The sequence below is a fragment of the Diadema antillarum genome, unplaced genomic scaffold (assembly GCF_040938485.1).
Source record: "Diadema antillarum isolate AM-2024a unplaced genomic scaffold, OU_Dant_1.0 scf00000183, whole genome shotgun sequence".
NCBI lineage: Eukaryota > Metazoa > Echinodermata > Echinoidea > Diadematoida > Diadematidae > Diadema > Diadema antillarum.
The window spans coordinates 1,476,171-1,495,488 of NW_027271072.1; the positions used below are offsets into that span (position 1 = coordinate 1,476,171).

The 19,318-nt window shown below is 37.8% G+C and overlaps 1 protein-coding gene across 1 annotated transcript in view; it reads right to left on the reverse strand.

Moving 5' to 3' along the window:
• LOC139723256 (galectin-8-like) overlaps positions 1 to 19,318 on the reverse strand; it is a 39,746-nt gene that overhangs the window by 19,562 nt on the left and 866 nt on the right. Inside the window, exon 2 of the mRNA XM_071634515.1 lies at positions 15,486 to 15,593. Within this exon, the coding sequence (XP_071490616.1) occupies positions 15,486 to 15,551 (66 nt within the window). The 5' untranslated portion in view covers positions 15,552 to 15,593. The remainder of the gene's footprint in view (positions 1 to 15,485; positions 15,594 to 19,318) is intronic.

A 19,318-nucleotide genomic window follows, 5' to 3' on the forward strand; every position in this document is an offset into this window, starting at 1 on the left:
TTTTGAGAATCCATTACTTAGTGCTGTTGTATTTGAATTAACCCTCTGCATTTAAATTTCTCATCTCATGCATGCCAGACTGCATCTAATCATCCAAAGCAAGTTTCCTCAAACCTATAGTACTATATTTACAGTGACCAGCTTTCTTACCATAATTCTTATCACAAATTTCATGTGCATTTTCATTTTGCAAGAGCCAAAATTCCCAAAATCAAAATGCAAGTTCATGTCTACACTGCAATGCATTGGATGCCAGTGGCTATTCATGAAAATTTCATGCCCTGAATGTCAGCTCCAACTCAAGATAATTTCTTGCTGTGAATATTTCTTGCTTAACAGTAGATGTAAAATGGAACATACTAAATTAATCATTTAAAAAGGTTAGAGTCTGGTCAATTTCAAAATACTGATACTTGATGTTTGGTATTGTAAAACTTTATCAAGCTTTCACAATATATGATTGGTCACAAGTATTATAGAATTACAGAGGAGAACATTTTTGCCCCTGGTGAGACAAGACCTTTTATCTCAAAACATTAATTTCTAGAAGAATGGAAACACTTTCTGCAAAATAATGTCAAGTTGATGTCAATCAATGTAAAAACATTGTTTGGGATCACAGTAATACCTGCAATGTTTTAAAACTAAAGTCAGTATTTTTGATATTTGAAATGGAGTTGGGAGGTTTTTTTTATATATGATGGTTGAGATGCCCAGTGGATGATATCTGGATTTAAAAGACAATGAAGAACAGTGGCTTCAAATGGCTAGACAGCAGCCGAGTAAGATGGCAGAGGAGACAAAAAAAAGAGAGAAAAACAAAGATATGAGTGTATGAGATTTAGGACCGACAAGTAGATATGTATTATAACATACTCAAAGGGGGGGGGGGGGGGGGAACAGAATGGAATAAGCGCTGTCAACAAGTAACGGATGTGGAAAGGTGCTCGATGCACTTTGACCTGAAAACTTCCCTCATTGTGTTCTCTATATTTTCCTTCAGTTTTCGTTTCCCGCTGCCATACGAGCACGTCTCTTTGTAAATCATATTTTCTAGTCAGCATGAACCAAAATGCATAGAGCTGAGTTACTTCATACAAAGGGAATGGTATGAAAAAATGAGTCACTGAGAATGTTCTAAAATGTGCATTGCCTGTTTATTTGGGGTGGGACTCTGTCTAGCTCATTCTGGAGATGTGGCATTTATGACAAATAAGATGTCACACAATCTGTATGCACTGTATGTTTTGGGGTTTTGTTTTTGTTTTGTTTTCCTATTTTTGAGGAGGAAGTGCTGAGATTGATTATAATTGTTAATAGCCAAGTTCAGTTTCACTGTTTATCTTCCTTCTTCTCCCTTCATTCTATCATTTGTGACTTGTCACCGTATGTAATGCTCAAAAGAAAGCTAATCCCTGAACCAGGAAATCAACGTGAAATAAATCAATCTTGGTAAGAAGCATAAACTTGAGTTCTGCTAAAGTTTGATTGCTATTATTTCTCTCAAGTATATTACTTTCGTGCTATTACCTTGAGTGTTTGAATGCACACTTCACTGCATCTAAGCATGGAGCTACTCTCTGTTAGTAGCTCCATGATCTAAGCTTCAAAACCTGGTTTATCAAAACTGTGTTTGTCTGGTAGTCAGCTTTTATAATCATGTCTATGCCATAAAATATAGCGTTGAGCACATTTCGCTACATACATTGTACTTCACTGCAGATATGTACATGTACATGACCGTGCCATCACAATTTACCAACAAAAAGTCATGCAACTCAATTTTACATGAAGACTCAAAATATTAAAGTGAAAAGGGTCAACCTGGTCAATTTCCAGTTTTTCAAATCTTATGAAAGAGTAATTCCTCTCTATTATGATTCAAAAATTTGAGATCATAAAGTGAATGGGAAATTCAGGATAGTTTTTTTTTCAGTTTTTCAAGAACACTTTTTTTTTTCAGTCTGAACAGATTTACAAATTGTGAGCACACTCTCTTCACTTCACTTCTGAATGGATGATCCTATTTCATGAAAGATATGTATCTAGTAATAAGTTGAATATGTCTAATGAGTGTGCTAATTTCATCTTAATTTGATAATCCCTTTACACTGATCTTTATGGAGCTTAATACTTTGTTCTTTGTGTCATTTATTGTACAGGACACGACCAGGTGAATACTGGTAGATCCTAAACTTCTAATGCCTCTTTTCTCAGTAAAACCTTTCTTTTTTTTTTCAGAGGGAGTACACACTCTCTATCATAACAGCAGAGTGAAGAAAGTCCATTTGTATTGAGTCATCATTAGAATACTTAGAGTCTGCTCTGTAAGAATTATTCCTTCACTAAAAGCCCATGTATGTTGATTTTTGTGGCTTCCTGATGTACGGGTCACATATAATGGAGACCTACTGACGATACTTTTAGCAAGCATGCCCGAAAAAGAAAGGAAATAAATCCATAAATTCATCCTACCTTGCATACTTATGATTTAAGGAGGAGATACATGTAGCATCTATGTGAGTTCAATATAAAAGATTAAACTTCTGAACAAATGAAAAAAAAAAGGAGAAACTCTATGAACAAATGTGTGGTCTCAGTTGTGATGGCACAAAAATTATGAAAAAATTCAAAATGAGTGTTAGATTTAAATATCTGTTATATTCTGTGTGGGTTGTTTGTTGTTGTTTTTTCTCCACCACATCCTTGAACCATTTTTTATGTGTTCTGGTGAATTTGACCTGTCTTGCAATATTTATCTTCATAAGTGCAAAAATGGTTTCCTCTCAAGCACACACATCCTGGTGTGTCTTTTTTTCCTCCTCCGGAAGTGGGCACTCGCCAAAAACTAGTCAAGACACGACACCATGAAGAAGCAATTATCTTGCATGGTTTGGTTTTGCCTTCTCATTCCCGCTGCATGGTGCCTGGTCCAAATGAATGATATTCCATTGGTAGGGTGAGTTGGCATTATCATATTATCACATGATATCCCTGCTATACACTCCATGAACAAGTATGATCCTGAACTGGCCACATCCACCTCAATGAGATACACTGTCCTTTCTCAAAATGTTTCCATCAATGGGTTTATGTATACTTTCCATACATAACACACACACACACACACACACACACACACACACACACACACACACAAACTTTTGGTGAGGTATTTCATTACAAATCTGTTTATATTAGATACTTGCAATCCAGCTTGTGTAGGTTGTCAAGCAGCTATTGCTACATATTGTACACTGGGCAAACCTCCAAGAAGCTTACTGCTTGTAAGGAAAGACATTTGAAACACAATTAGTATGTATACAATATGAAACATGGTTGGAAAATACAATGGCTCATGCTTAGTCTGGATTCCACTTGAAAAAAAAAAAGCACACACACATATACATAATTACTATATAACCCGAATATTCCATGAGTTTTTTATTTTGCGAATTTGGCAAGTTGGGTGCTATTTGCAAAATTAGAAATATGCAGAATTATTAACTCTGATCTTGACAGCAATGCGACATGGCAGGCATACATTTTTCTGTTCATTCCTGTGCTCATCAATTACATATTTAACCACTCAAAAAACTGTCAGGGTGTACTGATTTGCAACAAAATTAGACTCGGTGAATACAACCTACCGCTAAATTTATTATGGTAGGGCCTATATAAACTATCATGAGGTAAATCAGGCAAGTAAAAGATATGTTACATACAGAGACTCCAACTCTCCCGTTTTCGACGGGAGATCTCCCGCCGAAAGCCATTTTTTGCAAAATCTCCCGTTCTCCCGTTTGAGATTTGATTTCTCCCGCCCTGGCTCTGTGTCTCCCGGTGGAAAGGATTTCTTACTTTTTGCTATCGTATGTTGAAAAAATAAGCCTTAGATAGCACCAGAGAACATCTAGAACCCTAGGAACTTCGCGCTTCGCACACATCAACTTGGAGTCTCCCGTTTTAAGTTTCGGGCGGGAGAATCTCCCGATCAGAAGGTGCTTGGGGTTGGAGTCTCTGTACATATGAAATTTAAGTTACCGTAAGTCAAAGCGAAACTAAAAGTCAATATGCAACGCTGCACACTGGCACTGGTCTAATGGTCCCTGACCAGTCAAAATCACTGTCAGACCAGTAACTTCTTCTGAAATGAAACAGTAAAAAATGGAAAAACTGGGTACCTACTGGTCCAACAGACATGTTGTACTAGTAGAAAAAATGGGTTAGTGTGCAGCCCTGCAATATGGCAATATCACTTCAGGGTGTCTCCAGCCCTACCCTTACTGATGGGGGGGGGGGGGGGGGGGGAGGGCGGGGCAAGCCTAGTTTGCAAACACAAACCCCTGTTGGTCGTATAGGAGTCTGCATGCGCCAAGACTAATACACGCACCACTACACTGCAGCCTCTCCTTGGGAGAAGCTTCAACACAGGGCCTATGGGACAGTGCCAGAGTGGTGCATGTAGTAGTCTTGGCGCAGACTCCTTTACGACCACCAAGGGTTTGTGCCTGCAAACTAGGGCAAGCCAAGCATTTTAAAGTTGCACTTGAGCCTCCACATGCCCCCCAGGTCAGCACTTTGGCCCCATTCTCTCTGACCTTTGATTATGACGTGGTCCTCATGCGGAAAGCACATGAGACCCTTTTCGTCAAAGCAAATATTTACTGTGAGTGGGTGTTTCAGGCCATTACATCATATCCAAAGGTACTATAATACCGTTAGTGGGACCTCTATGTACAGGCACCCCTCTACTGTTAGCACCTCACTATATGCACAGCCGCACAAAATGGGAAAGAGAAACTGAAGCTGGGGTGGGAAGGTAAATAGAAGAGAACTAGGAAGAGAACGTCATGTAGGTAACATTACAGGTTCTGTGGTGAAGTGCCCCTCTGTGCATAAGTATCAAAACTGAAATGTATTACACACTGTCTAACTCTGTTGACTCTTCAATGTATTCCTGACAATAATTATTATTAAGCATCAGTCAACCTGTGTTCCACAATAAGCTAGTTTGCAGTTCCACTTGGCACAAGAGCAGAAAAAAAAAGTCATTCGTACCAACAGGCAATTGGTTTTTAAATGCACAGGGATAAGCATCTGTGATGTAATGATTATTCACAAAATGTAATCCTTATAAATGCTGCTTGCCAGCACATCCATCTGACAGCAAAAGTGGTATTTAGCAATCAACAGAAAGAAATTGTTAATACATTCAATGCAAAATAACGAAATGGATGCCTTCCCAAATGTAAATTGATTGATTGATCATTCTGGTCATCTGGTCTATGCAAATTCATTATTTGTCTGAAGAGGATTGATGAATCCCATAAATTGTTAAGTAAAGCTTATATGTACAATTAAATGTCGCTCTAAAAATCTAGTGAAGTGCCACTAAATGACTGCGAAAAAAAGAAAGGCCATTCGTACCAATGTGCCCATGAGCTAACTCTGGACTGGCTTATTCTATCAACCCTTGTGTACCGGTGTACTGCTTACTGACATTTAAGACTGCAGATGTCTGTACGGACACCAGAACACACACTGCAGCCAGCTTGTAAACTCACATAATTCTTAATTAACAGACTCCAAATTAAATTTCCAAGGGCAATGCATTCTGTAGTTCCAAGTTGATCATTGACTCTAATATTTGCAATACTTGTTTTTGTATCATTCTGCACAAGTGTTCTTCCTTCCTACTCTTCTGCAATCCTTCTTCCTTCTTCCCTTTTCACATACAAGTCATATTCTTGGAAGACAAGATAGCATGTAAGACCATGTCAAAGGAAGGTTGGTCCAACTGAATCAATCTTCAATTGCTGCCCACCAGGTATTCGAAAAATTATGACTAGCTCAGGCCTGTTGGGAGCAGAATTGCCCATCACAGAATACTGTATACTGTATTTTCAGATATTTTCGCGAATTAGGAGGTCATAGACATTTTTGGCGAGATGTTGTTTTCGCGAATTGATGCCGATGCTAAGGTAAGTTCTGCACTATTACCCTAACACATGAAGACATTTGTTAAGTTTGGGATCCTCCTGTGATTTGTGAAATTTGCAAAAATAACAGCTTATACAGCATGTGAACTGATGTCAAAGTCAGGTATGGGAAAACACAAGCATACAATGCTTATTGATAGAGATGCAGTTACAATCAAGCTATAAATGGACAACTTTTGAAACAAACTCTTCATAATGGAGATTAAAGTAAAAAAAAATGAAACAGCAGCCAACCAACCACTTATAAATGTGTGATTTGATGGCTTAAAAACAGTTAAACGAGTATTCAGAATACAGCTTTAGCGAGTTGAGGACAGTTTGATGTTCCTACAACACGCATTCCCATAGACGCTTACCCGAGTATACTCGGGACTCGTCCTGAATGGGTTAATAATGTGTTGGAGACAAACGGCCATCTCCTAGATACCCATCACTCTCTCATCCTCCTACAATTACCATCACAGCATTTTGAAGGAGTGAGACTGAAAGGGTTAACCTGCACTGGAATAATCAGGATGCCTGATTAGAGAGACAGGGACCACATGTACAGTAAAAGGTCAACCCGAGATGATGACTTCAGATACACACTTGACCAGGAGTGACTTGACCCATCCCCTCACCGTCTGTTTGTTTGTCTGTCTGTCCATCCCTATGTAAATGGTCAGTTACTTAAATAGTAGTAGTGAAGGATTCATTTGAAATATTTCCCAGAGCACTCTAGGGCGGGCCCCACTAGAGTTCAGTTTTAGTAGACATATTTTCCACCCAGTGGTCTATTTGCACTCATGACTACTGTAAAAGTGGAAATTTTCGCGGTGTTAAAAATTTCGCACATTTGGTGCAACAAGAAACTAGCACGAAAATAAAAGCACATCAATAATTTTGCTTGCTATGTATTCCAGCAGCTGATGTCTTGATTCCACGGAATTAAAAACATGTGAAACTCTTCTTACTCGGCCGAGCGTGAAAAATTAGTCACGTGAAAATATCCACTTTTACAGTAGTACTACTGTCACTGTCATTGACAACTCTGACCAGCCCTTATAATTGTGTAGAAAACTGAAAAATGGAAGGGGGACAGGAAAAGGGAAAAACAAATAATGAAGAATAACCATTTTTACCAGGGACGTGGAAAAGAACTGTTTTATCTGGGTTAACAAACATTCCTAGGAGCCTTGCTGCTTTGTCTCCAAATGCTAAATGTATTGAGGGGGGAAAAGAGAACAAGAAACACCCACATATATCACTACACATGGTTACACAAGTGTTTGGTCAGCCTACATAAACCTTTACTCATTCCTTACATGAGAGCTAACCTTGATCCAAATACTACAGGAATAGACAGCTTTGACCCAAAATGTCATTTCATATTATTTCCTACTTTAAGGGAAGATTGGAGCATGGAAACATGTTTTTACTGCAAGATCATAATTTATATTTTTTGCAATCATCTTACCACTTATTTTTTATACGCTAATCTATTACCATTTAATCTGACCACCATGTAAAACAAGGTGACATGACATTTGCTCCTGTGACAACTGCTCTGGTCTTACTTTCTCCACGAACCTTGGGTTATGGTTATGGTTATGGTTTATATGATAGGGTTTTATGTTTAGTTTGACATGAGGATTAGGATTACTGTTTGGACAGGGTAATGTTTGTGGGAGGACATTATGTTTGGCATACAACATGCAGATATTTCATGGGAGCAATTGTAGCAGGAGCAAATGTCATGGAACTGTAAAACATAGCTTATGAGTACTGTAGTTATGAGGTATATAATATCAGAATAGTGATTAAAAAGATACTCCAGCAGACAGTTTTCTTTCACTTTTGTCGTTTTGTTTGCATTTATTTGACTTACATCGGCTATTATCAAAATGAGAAAATGAAAGCATACATAAATACTGGTATCTATTGGGGAGATTGTAATGTATGTCTATATGATATTGCTCACTGCTGGCGGAATTTATCGCCTACCACACCTTCACCAACCTTGCAAACTCAACAAGTAATAAAGAAAAAAAGTTGTCAAAGAATATGATACCAAAAGGTATAGCTCTGTTTGTTCACCTTTTTTTTCTACCATGGCTCATGTGCATGCAAGGTAGATACACATTATGTGTATGACATGATATTCCAATTTTTCCCTACACCTTATCAAGCACGTGAGGGGACAAAGTTCAATGCAGAGAGACGTGGTATGCAAAGAAATCTCTCTCTTTCTCTTTGTCTCCTTGTTGTTAACTTCTTCCCCCCCCCCCCCAAAGTCTCTATGTAATCTTCCTACCAAGGCTCCTGTGTTTTTATCTGCACCTTATCTGCACACATCACTATCTATTTGTCTGTGCCTGCCTGTCTTTACCTTCTGCCGGCTCAGCTTTCTCTTTATATATGTCATTCTAATCTTCTTGGTTTAATCAGGTGGGAATCCCACCTCCCTGGTTTTATAATACCACAGTAGTCAATCTACAAATCTCTATTCATTATCAATATCCCTAAAACTCTACATTTCAAATATCAATTTAATATTCCATGCCCAATATAAAATTTCATATTGAAAAAAAAAGAAAATATATATAAAAAAAATGTGGAACATTTTTCAAATGATACTGTAAGGTCTACAAATCTTTTGTAGTATCTTAGGAAACCGATGCACAAATTTCTAGCCATTTATATCTTTTCTTACTAAGATATTTGCATGATTGCATAATGTTTCTGTAGTCCAAAATGATGATTTATTTGTGGCACTCTGTGCAAATTCATATTTTGACATCATTTGTAGCTGTTTATATATTTCATTCTTATGAAGAAACTGTTTTTTTCTGCATTACTTTGATAAAAGTAAATTATGTTCCAGTAAAATACCACGAGTTTCAACAAAATACAAGCTGATATTATCACTATCTAAAGTGGTCCTCAGCAGTTTATGGGTTAAGGCCACCATCCATCTACATGATTGCATCTACCTTGGATTTGCTCTCTATCACCCCCCCCCCCTTTCCAACAAGACTTCTCAGCATGACAACTAGTGATTAGGCCACTGTTAGGAATGCATGTTGCAATGTGGGATCATTCTCTCTCACAACTATCTCCTTCCTGTATTCATTTCTGCATTTCTTTATCACACAACAGGGTAAATTTTACAGAAGCTGAAACGGGGTAAAAAGACATATTAACTGCTGAGATATATATGGCATGCCATGGTGCCTTTTTAAGGACAGATGATGGTAAGTAACTTGGTTTACCCTGAATCTGGTACCTTATGTAGGGCAAGAGAGATCCTTGGTGCTTTGGCAAGTTTAACAAAATGCCCTATCACGTTGTAGTCTCGAAAAAAAAAAAAGGCATCATGGAAACAATAAGTTGCAATATTCTCATCTTCTTAACTTTGAGAAGGTTTCAGGGTGAGTTTTAACAAGTCACAGTTTCCACTTCTTGCCTTTTCACTATTAAGAACAAGTCCACCTGGGTGAATTCCAGCCTACTTACTAAGCAAGTTTCAAGAAGTTGCCTCTTATATCACAGACTTTAAGCTGCTTTAAATTTCAATTTAGGGGCAATGTGATAAAGTGTATGCTTTTAAGGCAGGACAGAAAATGAGGGGAAAATGCCTGTGCAATGATGTCTGCTAAAAGAATTTGCACTTCCCAAGTGATTGCACTGTAAAAAAAAAACAAAAAAAAAAAAAAAAAACGAATTATCATGCCAAATCAAATTTGTTCTCAGCCTCTCAGAATCAGAAGGCTTGCCATACGTGTTCTCTCATAGACTTGACAAATGTCAAATGTACACATTTAAAGTGGGCTGGCGGACCGTACCTCTTCTTTCATGCCATTAGAAATACATTGAGACAGGTGCCGGCCGCGTGCCGGCCCTAATCTCCCATAATGCACTGTGTTTTGTCCTTCACAGCATAGAAAAATAGTCTTGCTTTCAGGATGTCTACCAGTTAGTGTTTCCTATCAGTGTTGTATAGTTAGAGCATCTAATACAGTATCTATCTTAAAATTCATGACCCTGGCAACCAAACACTTTTGGAACTAGTTACCAGAAAACCCCATTCAATTTGGTTAAGTTGTCACAGAGAATTGTGGATCTTTGTAAAGCATGTCATGGGTCTGATTCAATCTTCCAAATGTAACACTCATGGATGCTCTTGTGAACGTTTTATGTGTGAACACAATGGACAGAACTTGGAGGGAAGGTATTCCTGACATGCTCTACAAACTCATTTCTCTTTGACCACTGAAGCAAATTGGATGGGATTTTCAGTAAGATGTTGGTAATAAGTTAGAGTTTCATACCCTGAAATTTTATTTGGATTGAATCACTATTTCTAAAGTTACCATTGCAGATGGTCCCCATTGTAATTTTTTTGGGACATACGGTACATTGCATGTCTCAGTTTTAATTCCAGTTTATTATGTCACTGTGTGTACTTGAATACATTTTATGTACTAATATTTGTAGTAATATCCAATGCAGTGGTGGATCGTGGGGGGGGGGGGATGCATATGGTGTGCGCCCCCTCTTTATTTGTTGTTAAAACAAAAAAAAATGAGATGAAATCACTTATATGTGAACAAAACTAGCACATGATACATGCATCCTATTCATGTCATACAGTACATCAATGATTTTGTGTGTGTGTGTGTGTGTGTGTGTGTGTGTGTGTGTGTGTCTTGATCAAAGTCAGGTTGACCAGTCACAGCGGACGACTATAATTAACTCCTCCGAAACCCACGAAACGTTTTGAATTTTCAACCGTCATCGAGGCAGTACACTAGTGCGCATCGGGCGTTCTCATTTTCACCAAATTTTCACCTTCTCATATCTCCGTTATACATTGACCAAAATCGCTCAACCTTCCAGTATCAATGCAAAATCATGTTTTCTATCTACATACGGAAAATCACGAGAAACGATCAAGAACTTTCTAAGTTATTCAACATTTCATGTTTCGCTGTCTCGGAAAAGAAACATCCGATTATTTCCAGACACATCTGGTCGCACCACTTAATATTCATGAAACTTGACATACATATTCATAAGACATGTGCGGATGTCAATGTAGCCCTGCTCGCTTTGCCGAAGACCTATTTTTGAAGTTACAAGTGAATATAAATGAGGTATCTTGTCAGAAATCTCGGAGCAGCAGACCAGAATAATGACGTCATATTCTAAGAAAAACTGATTTGCGCTTGCGCAATGAATGGACTTTCCCATGCTGCTTCGATCCAGCGAGCTGATTGGTCGATGCAATGCAGCGTACTGTTACTGTGGGATGCAAGGTGGCTGCATGCACTTTCTACTAGCTGTCCGATTGAACTGCATGCTGAGTGTGTGGTGCAATGCTTTACAATACATTTCTCATTAACTGGTAACGAAGGTTCCCTGTATTCTCATCATCAGAAGCAAGGGAAATTAAACCCACTTTCGTTACAGTACAACAGTGCCGTACGGCACTGAAGTACAGGTGACGTGAGAGCGACAAAGATGTGGGTACGTGGACTTGTACCCTGTCTTCCCGTGTGCGAATGACTATGAAATTTCGTGCTCGGAACGAACTTGGAAAGTGCACCTCTTTCGATTATTTCCAGACATATCCGGACGCATGACTTCTCGAATGTGATATTTTAGAGTTCCGGAAAGAAATACATACTTAGTAACATACTTGAAAGTTTTTTGTTGTTCACGAAGTCAAAATGTGAATTTTAGCAACGATTTCTGACAATTATTTTCCGTTTTGAGAGTGAAGTTATGCTACATTTTGGAATATTTTATCGTCGTTATTTAACGACAGGCAGGTTAAAATGAGGTTTTTACTTTTCATAACCGTTTGGATTATCAAAAAATATGAATAAATAGTAAAGTTAGAGCAGTTTTGCTGTGACACTTTCCTAGCGGTTTTCATGCGAAACGTGTTCATTCAAGAGGAAAGCAAGGTCAGGTCAAAATGAAAACGGTGAGTTAATTGCACCCGTCCGCTGCGACTGTAACAGCAAAATGCATCTCATCTTCCATACCATACTTTCATACTTTTTTCATATGAGCTTCAAATATTTGGGTTGTACATAAAAATTCAATTCCAAAATTGTCCCCATCATAATAAACATGATCAGATTGCTGTAAAAGCACATATGATAAACGAAATGGTTATTATCAAATCATCATCATTACTATTATTATAATATTACTAAGGCACATGTACACAAAATGAGGGAACAGGAAGATTTGGTCGGCTCAATATCAACAAATATTCCACCATTATTGCATGTATGACTCATTAAAAGCACAACCACGAACGACGCTAATTTGATGGTGAGAGCTGCATTAACTTAATTAGGTGATACGCTATCAGCGTATCACCTATTGTGCTTGTCAAAATTTCTCCTTTTTTTTCAATTTGGCATAATTTACCATTTGCAGATGAAACAAAAATCCATCATTAGTGAGCTTCAAAATAGTTCTAAAATGTGAATTAGGGATAGAAACAACCAATGTAAAAATCTGAACCAGTATAATCAATGTTAAGTCATCCATTATTAAATATATACAAAATGTGAACAATAGTTATTCAAATCATAAAAATCTTCCCTAAACCATCTACAGTCATGGTTTAATGAAAAAATAGGGATATCTCCTTATATTTAAGGCTTTATTGCCAAAATTTCATATTGTAGAATGTTTTGTGATACAGTTGACCTACACATGTGATATGCATATCAAATGTGATAACTCAAAACATTTTTTTTTTTAATCACTGCTCCCAAAGGTAAACATTACCTTTAAGGCACTTTGAGAGGTTGGGTCTTATATGTACATGCAGCTGAAATGTCAACTTTCGATTTCCTTTCAAAACGATCTTTTTCCCTATTATGATCTACACAAGTTTCATTTTCTGACAATGCGTAACAGTATGACCATCAGATGGCCATGTACATATGTATAACAGATAACTTCTTTAGATAAGGGCACAGCTACAATCAAGTGCCATAATTTCCTGGTATACTCCCCTCCCCCCCCCCCTCCCCATGCGTACATACGTACACCCTACACACAGATAGCTTCCAATACATTGTACATGTCTTATCCTCCTAGGGTAAAGCTATACTGCCCATAATGCTTCCACTAAACACACAAGCCCACTAATGCACACTTTACCTTGAATACTTGATACCCATTTTTAAAGGCACCGGTCCTCTTGGCAAATATTAGCAGCATAGTGCACTTTTGACTTTTAATACAATTCAGAATCTGAAGTGTTTTAACAACCCTCCTCCCCTCGATCCCCACTAACCCCCCTCCGCCCTATATTACCATTCACTGGTAAAAAAGACAACATTATAATGTTAAGTTCATGCATCATACTTGGTTCTTCCTCAAGAATAATGCATTATGCAGGAAAATAAGATTTATCATTGCCAGAGTGTAATATTGAGGAGTCATAGTGTAAAACAGGAAAAAACAGCTTTTCCTTTTGGTGGCCCCATACATATGATTCAACTGCCATACAAGCTCACTCAAAAAACCACAACCAATATCATGACTGGAAGTCAATTTTATTCTGGAAAACATTCTGGAAGAACTAAGACAGCCTCTCATGTGATTAAGGGGGTGTTTCACCAATTTAGTCAGTGCTGACAAGTTGTCAGTCACTGACAATTTCAGCAAAATCCTTGGTTTTGATTGGCTGAGATGCTCTGGTCACTGAGTGTTACTATGGTTATTGTCAGAGACTGACAACTTGTCAGCACTGACTAACTTGATGAAACACCCCCAAGATGCTCTCTTCAGAAACATGCTCTCTCCTACATATACCATTCACACACAAACACACACACACACACACACACACACACACAAAATGACACTAACAAGTATCATCACAGTATGGCCCAATACTTGACAGAGAAAGAGAGAATATTTCTGATGATTTTTTTTTTTACACATTGAAAAACAAACACAATGACAAAAAAAAAAAAAAAAAATTAAACAAACAAACAAAAAACTAGTATTATACCATCACTCATGATCCAGTGGTGGATCCAGGCAGGGCACACTGGGCACTTGCCCCCTTTATTTATTTTTTTTTTAAGTAAGCAAAAGGGACAAAAAAGAAGAAAAAATGGGGGGACATGTGCCCCCCCTTTTAATTTTGTAAAGGTGCCCCCCTTTTACGGAATTCCTGTATCCGCCCCTGTGATCATATCGCAGAAAAGTTTATGATGTCATTGTGCTCTAAACTATTACATGTCACTCTTAATGCATGAAATATGGCAGGTGACATGTTCAAATTAAAATCAAACAAATCAAATCAAGGGACACGAATTGAAAAGCCTTGTGTGGTTCTAACCAACAATAAAAATCAATCATGGCTTCAATTTAACAGCTTGCGAGGAATGTCATGTGATTTCCCCAGTACACAGGTACATGGCAGTCCGACAAGGCAAGAAACTGTGTGCTGTCACACGCGAGGAAACTACTGCTGCACCATCACTAATCTTACGATGAGACACTCAACAAACATTTATGCACATATGGCATTTAATCTGCCACAGCTGGACATACATCTCGGCATATGAATCCAATAATTTGGACTGATTGACTAATTGATTGAATTGATTTGTTCAAACGTGACCTATACAGAAGCATTGAATGCTTATAGGCAAGCAACCAAATTGGGCCGCATAAAATTACATTTCAATGTAAGAGGCATGAAATTACACCAGTAGTTTCTCCAATATGTTTCAGTACACATCAGATATCACAATACACATACTAACTGAATAAGGATTACAAAGTTTATTGGAAGGGATGTATTAAGTGTCTCACATTTTGTCAGTCTGTCCAATGTAAGATGCCTTTTTTTACTTTGCTTTTGATAGCAAGAGTCCAAAATTCAACATTATTCATCTTACTCAACAAGGTCTTTTCTGAATTCCCTTCCAACTTCAAGAAGCTGTGTGACAGGGCCTGTGAATTAATGATAGTTGTAATGTACTTGTTGCATTCAGGCTAAATACATTTCCAGTACTGTATATGCCATATATTTAGCAAGTTTAATTTTTTGTGACTCGGGACTTCGCGACAGTTTCATGAGTGGTTAAATTTGCAATTGTGGAGTATAGTAACGAACTGAGAAGTGTATGCGTGCATGCCACATTCATGTTGGAATCAGAGTTAACATTTTCACACGTTTTTAAATTCGCGAATAGCACCTGGCTCGTGAAACTTGCGGATATAAAAGCCTCACAAAATATTCTGCATTTACAGTATACTGTGCAATGCATTTAACATTCTAGGAAACGATACCAACAAGATAGACTGTATAAACTGAACAATAACAGATAACTGGAAGGGGGAAGTGGGGTAATCTTGGTGGTCACTTTAAGCCTGCATAGAATAGAAAGAAAAAGGTGTCTTCCTGGTTTTGAGATAAAACATGCCATTCCACAATCATAAGGTTTCTCTTACCGGATTGAGCACAAATGGAAGTGAGGCCCCAGGGGCGACTCCTGTCTGGGGGTATGGGTAAGCCATTCTGGTATTGCCGTCTCTTTGAGGTTCTCCAGGAATATGATTCTGCAAAAAACAGAAGAGACACAATTAGCACAATGAATGGGACAAAGAACAGGATATAAATCTCAATAGCAAACACTATGAAGGGTTTATCGGATCAAGCTGATATTCTGCACATCTTTCAGGTACATTCTATTCATGTCTAATATCAAAACAACTTTCAATGCAATAAAATCATCCATTCAAAAATTAAACTAGTCTAAAATGAAAAGTGTATAACTAAGGGAAATCTGAGAAAATGTCAAAAAAGGCTTTAGAAAAAATGCAAAAAGAAAATTTCCCATTTGTCTTAGAATACGTCAAAATTTCAAATTATACAAAAGAATATGACCCGATTCAGCTATTTTTACTCCACTATGTAAAATTAGGGCATACAGACTTTTTGCTGGTTTTATGATGCACAGTCACAACTACATAATGTATCATTGTATACGTATATAAGTATTTGTACCTGGCGTTTTGTACCTGTGGGTACCTTATGCAATGGATTCCAAGCTCTTTCAAAAGAGACAATCAGCACTCTGATATACAATATTGTATGCTGATATTTTCGTGAGGGTTTAATTCTCGCGAATTTCATGAATCACTATTGGACCGCGAATTTAACAACATGGACAAATATCTCAAACTGAAAGGCATTAGTGCACTTATGACAGCCTTAATGTTAAAATCATGAAAACAGCATCTCGCGAAAACTGCCTATGACCTCCTCATTTGCAAAAATATCTGTATGCAAAAATGATAGCTTATAAAGTAAGTTAAAGAGCTACATTCGCAGTGGCCCCATGGCCTGAAGCCACTAAAAATTGATTTCTGGCCACAAAATCTCTTTGCAGCCCGCTCAGGCAGCTAAAAACCAAATTAACTTTCCTTTTATTTCAGTCCAACATTTCTTTGTTAAAATTAGGCCACCAGAATTTCACATTCAAGTATCTATTAAAGTGGCCCATATGGGTCACCAGAAGAAAAAGTTAATGTTGAGCCCTGAGTTTTCTCTGATCTGAATTTTTTCATTCTTTGTATATAATTTTTTGCCGATCAAACATGTGAATGAGCAGTAGACAAAGGTCTAGACAACAAAAGAGACGTAAATAGATTCATTTTATTTGCCTGAATATGAAGAAAGAATATATCTCCAAGTATCTTCAAGAATGAAGAAGGGAGATTAATCTAAAGATAAAAAAATATATATGTCACGTGTCCCACTCCTGCATTGTGATGAAAATGAACTTTCATCTCTTGTGGAGTCTGATGGAGCGTGGAGGTCATCATGGAAGATGACGCTATGGTGTACCAAGTGTCAAACATCGATCCTTCATCAGACATTATACTTTCTTCAAGTAATGATATGATATGCTGGCAGGTTCCATGACACTTGCTCCTGCAACAAGTGCTCCCATGAAATATCTGCACGCTTTTAAACCCAACCATAAAATTCTACCCATAAACATAATCCCAACCCTAATCCTAGTCCTCACATCAAAACCCTAACCCTACACGTAAGTCCTTGGAGAAAATAAGACCAGAGCAACTGTCGCAGGAACAAATGTTGTGTCACTGCTGGCATCATGCAAGTGTGGTGTCTCATGAATTTTCTGGTACACGTGTACATTTGCAAATAGAACAGATGTGACCAGACTTCACTTTAATCTATCCTTGATATTAGCTTTGGTTCACAATGCATAAGCCCCTCCAGTTATATTTCTAGAAGAAATGCGTTATGCCATCAGATGAAAATCTCTCTCAAGGAAAATATCCAGAAAATTTTTTATTGTTATCTCATTGCCATAATGAGCAATTGAATGTGCATATTTATGAAAAAAAAGGAAATCAATACTTAGAGATACATAATTTTCATCAATGCCTCCAAGCTTTCTACATTTATTTCAACATCCAAGTGTACATTGTATCTAAACTGTTTTCCCATATCACAAAGTCAGGAAATTCACATGGAAGAAAATGGATCTCAGTATAATGATGCAAAAATATAATGGCAAAAACCACAGCAGTTTAGAAATCAAATCACAGAATTAAAACTTCATGCATTACTCAAATCTTCGCATTGACATACAACATATTTTATACATACATGAATCCACATATAATAATAGACCTACTTGACAAAGGGGTCTTGGTGTCATATGAAACAGGTCTTCAACTTCGAGAATCAAATTTGCATGGCAATATTCAAGTTTTCCTGTCGGACCGGTACTTTAATCTAGCCTTGACATATGAACAGAACAAGATGGTGTCACATGACATACATGTAGACCTGCAACTTAAAAAATCAAACTTGTGTGGTCATATTCAAAGTTTTACTCAATTTAGCTAAAGATACCAACAGATAATAGACCTACTCAACCAAAGATTGCTCGGTGTCATCTGACATAGACCTTGAACTCAGAAAAATCAAAGATGTATTGCAATATTCAGCACCTTTTTACATTTACTGCTGACTGATTTTATATCTCGGTCGAGTAGTGTTATTCTGTACAACATACACTAGAACTAGATCTTATCTATACAGTTGAAGCACAAACAAAAGGGCCTATTATGCAACTACTCTAGTCAAAAAGTACAGTGTACCTGTAGCCTGACCAGACCGCTGTGCAAAGCACAGCAGTCTGACATGTACTAGTGTTTAAACGTTGTAAACGACCATCGCTTTTGACGGCAAGACCACAAAAAATGTCTTTTATTTTGTTTGATTTTAAAGTGTATAATACCACCCACCTATATCGTATTTTGCTGATGGTTGAGTTGAATTTGGTGTTTTGTTGGTATCCAAACCTTATTGTTGAATTTTTCAGAGTAGATTAAGTGATGATTCACAAAATCAATGAACTACCACGAACGCTCAACCCGAGGTACCCTGGTACAGTGGTAGCATTTTACGTACGCCTGTGCGTTTCGTGTGTTACGTAAAGCGTGTCGTCTTCTACGTACATGTATTTCCACGCGTGCTGCTCTCATGATTTGACGTCACTTCCGCTCCAACTAGCTACGTTGTAGTATAGGAGAGTGATTGCCATTCAATAACATGCAGAAGATGAGGAGTGAAGCAATACGGACGCTTACACTTACACTTACAGACCTGATTTTAAGGACGGATTTCAGTGGGTTTTTGACGTAATTCAAAAAAATACGCATACCGATTATTGAATGATTATCATAGATTACAAGGATTCCTTATATTTTAGTTTTCCATGATTAATAAAGATATTCATGAAGGAAACGTACACCCACCGCTGAAAAATAACAACGTCTGCGAAGGAGTAGACGTGCAGCCGCTGTCGCGAAGCGACAGCGGCTGCGTATCGTTAAAGTAGGTTCCTACCTAACCCCGGGACGCTCCGTGTACACAGTTATACTGTGGGAGCGTCCCGAGTCAATAGAGTGCTATATCGGTAAGCTTGAAAAACATACAGTCTGTCACAGATTTTCGCCCCTCCGTAAGTTTTGAATATCACTAGAAAAAAACTTACTTTTATAGTATACATTAGATTCTTATCTAATTCCTACCATTCGTTCACCTTGTTCTTGTTCACACTGGTCCAATGATCTTGAAAAAACATTTTTTTTTTTACAGGTCCATCTCCTAGCTCCCCATCCCATTCACCATTTTCGAAATCAGTATGCAGTACACTGCGCACGTAAATATTCATGTACTGGCGGAGTCGCAATACTTTTAGCCTTCTGACAAGGCCTGCGCGCGCACACTCACCCAG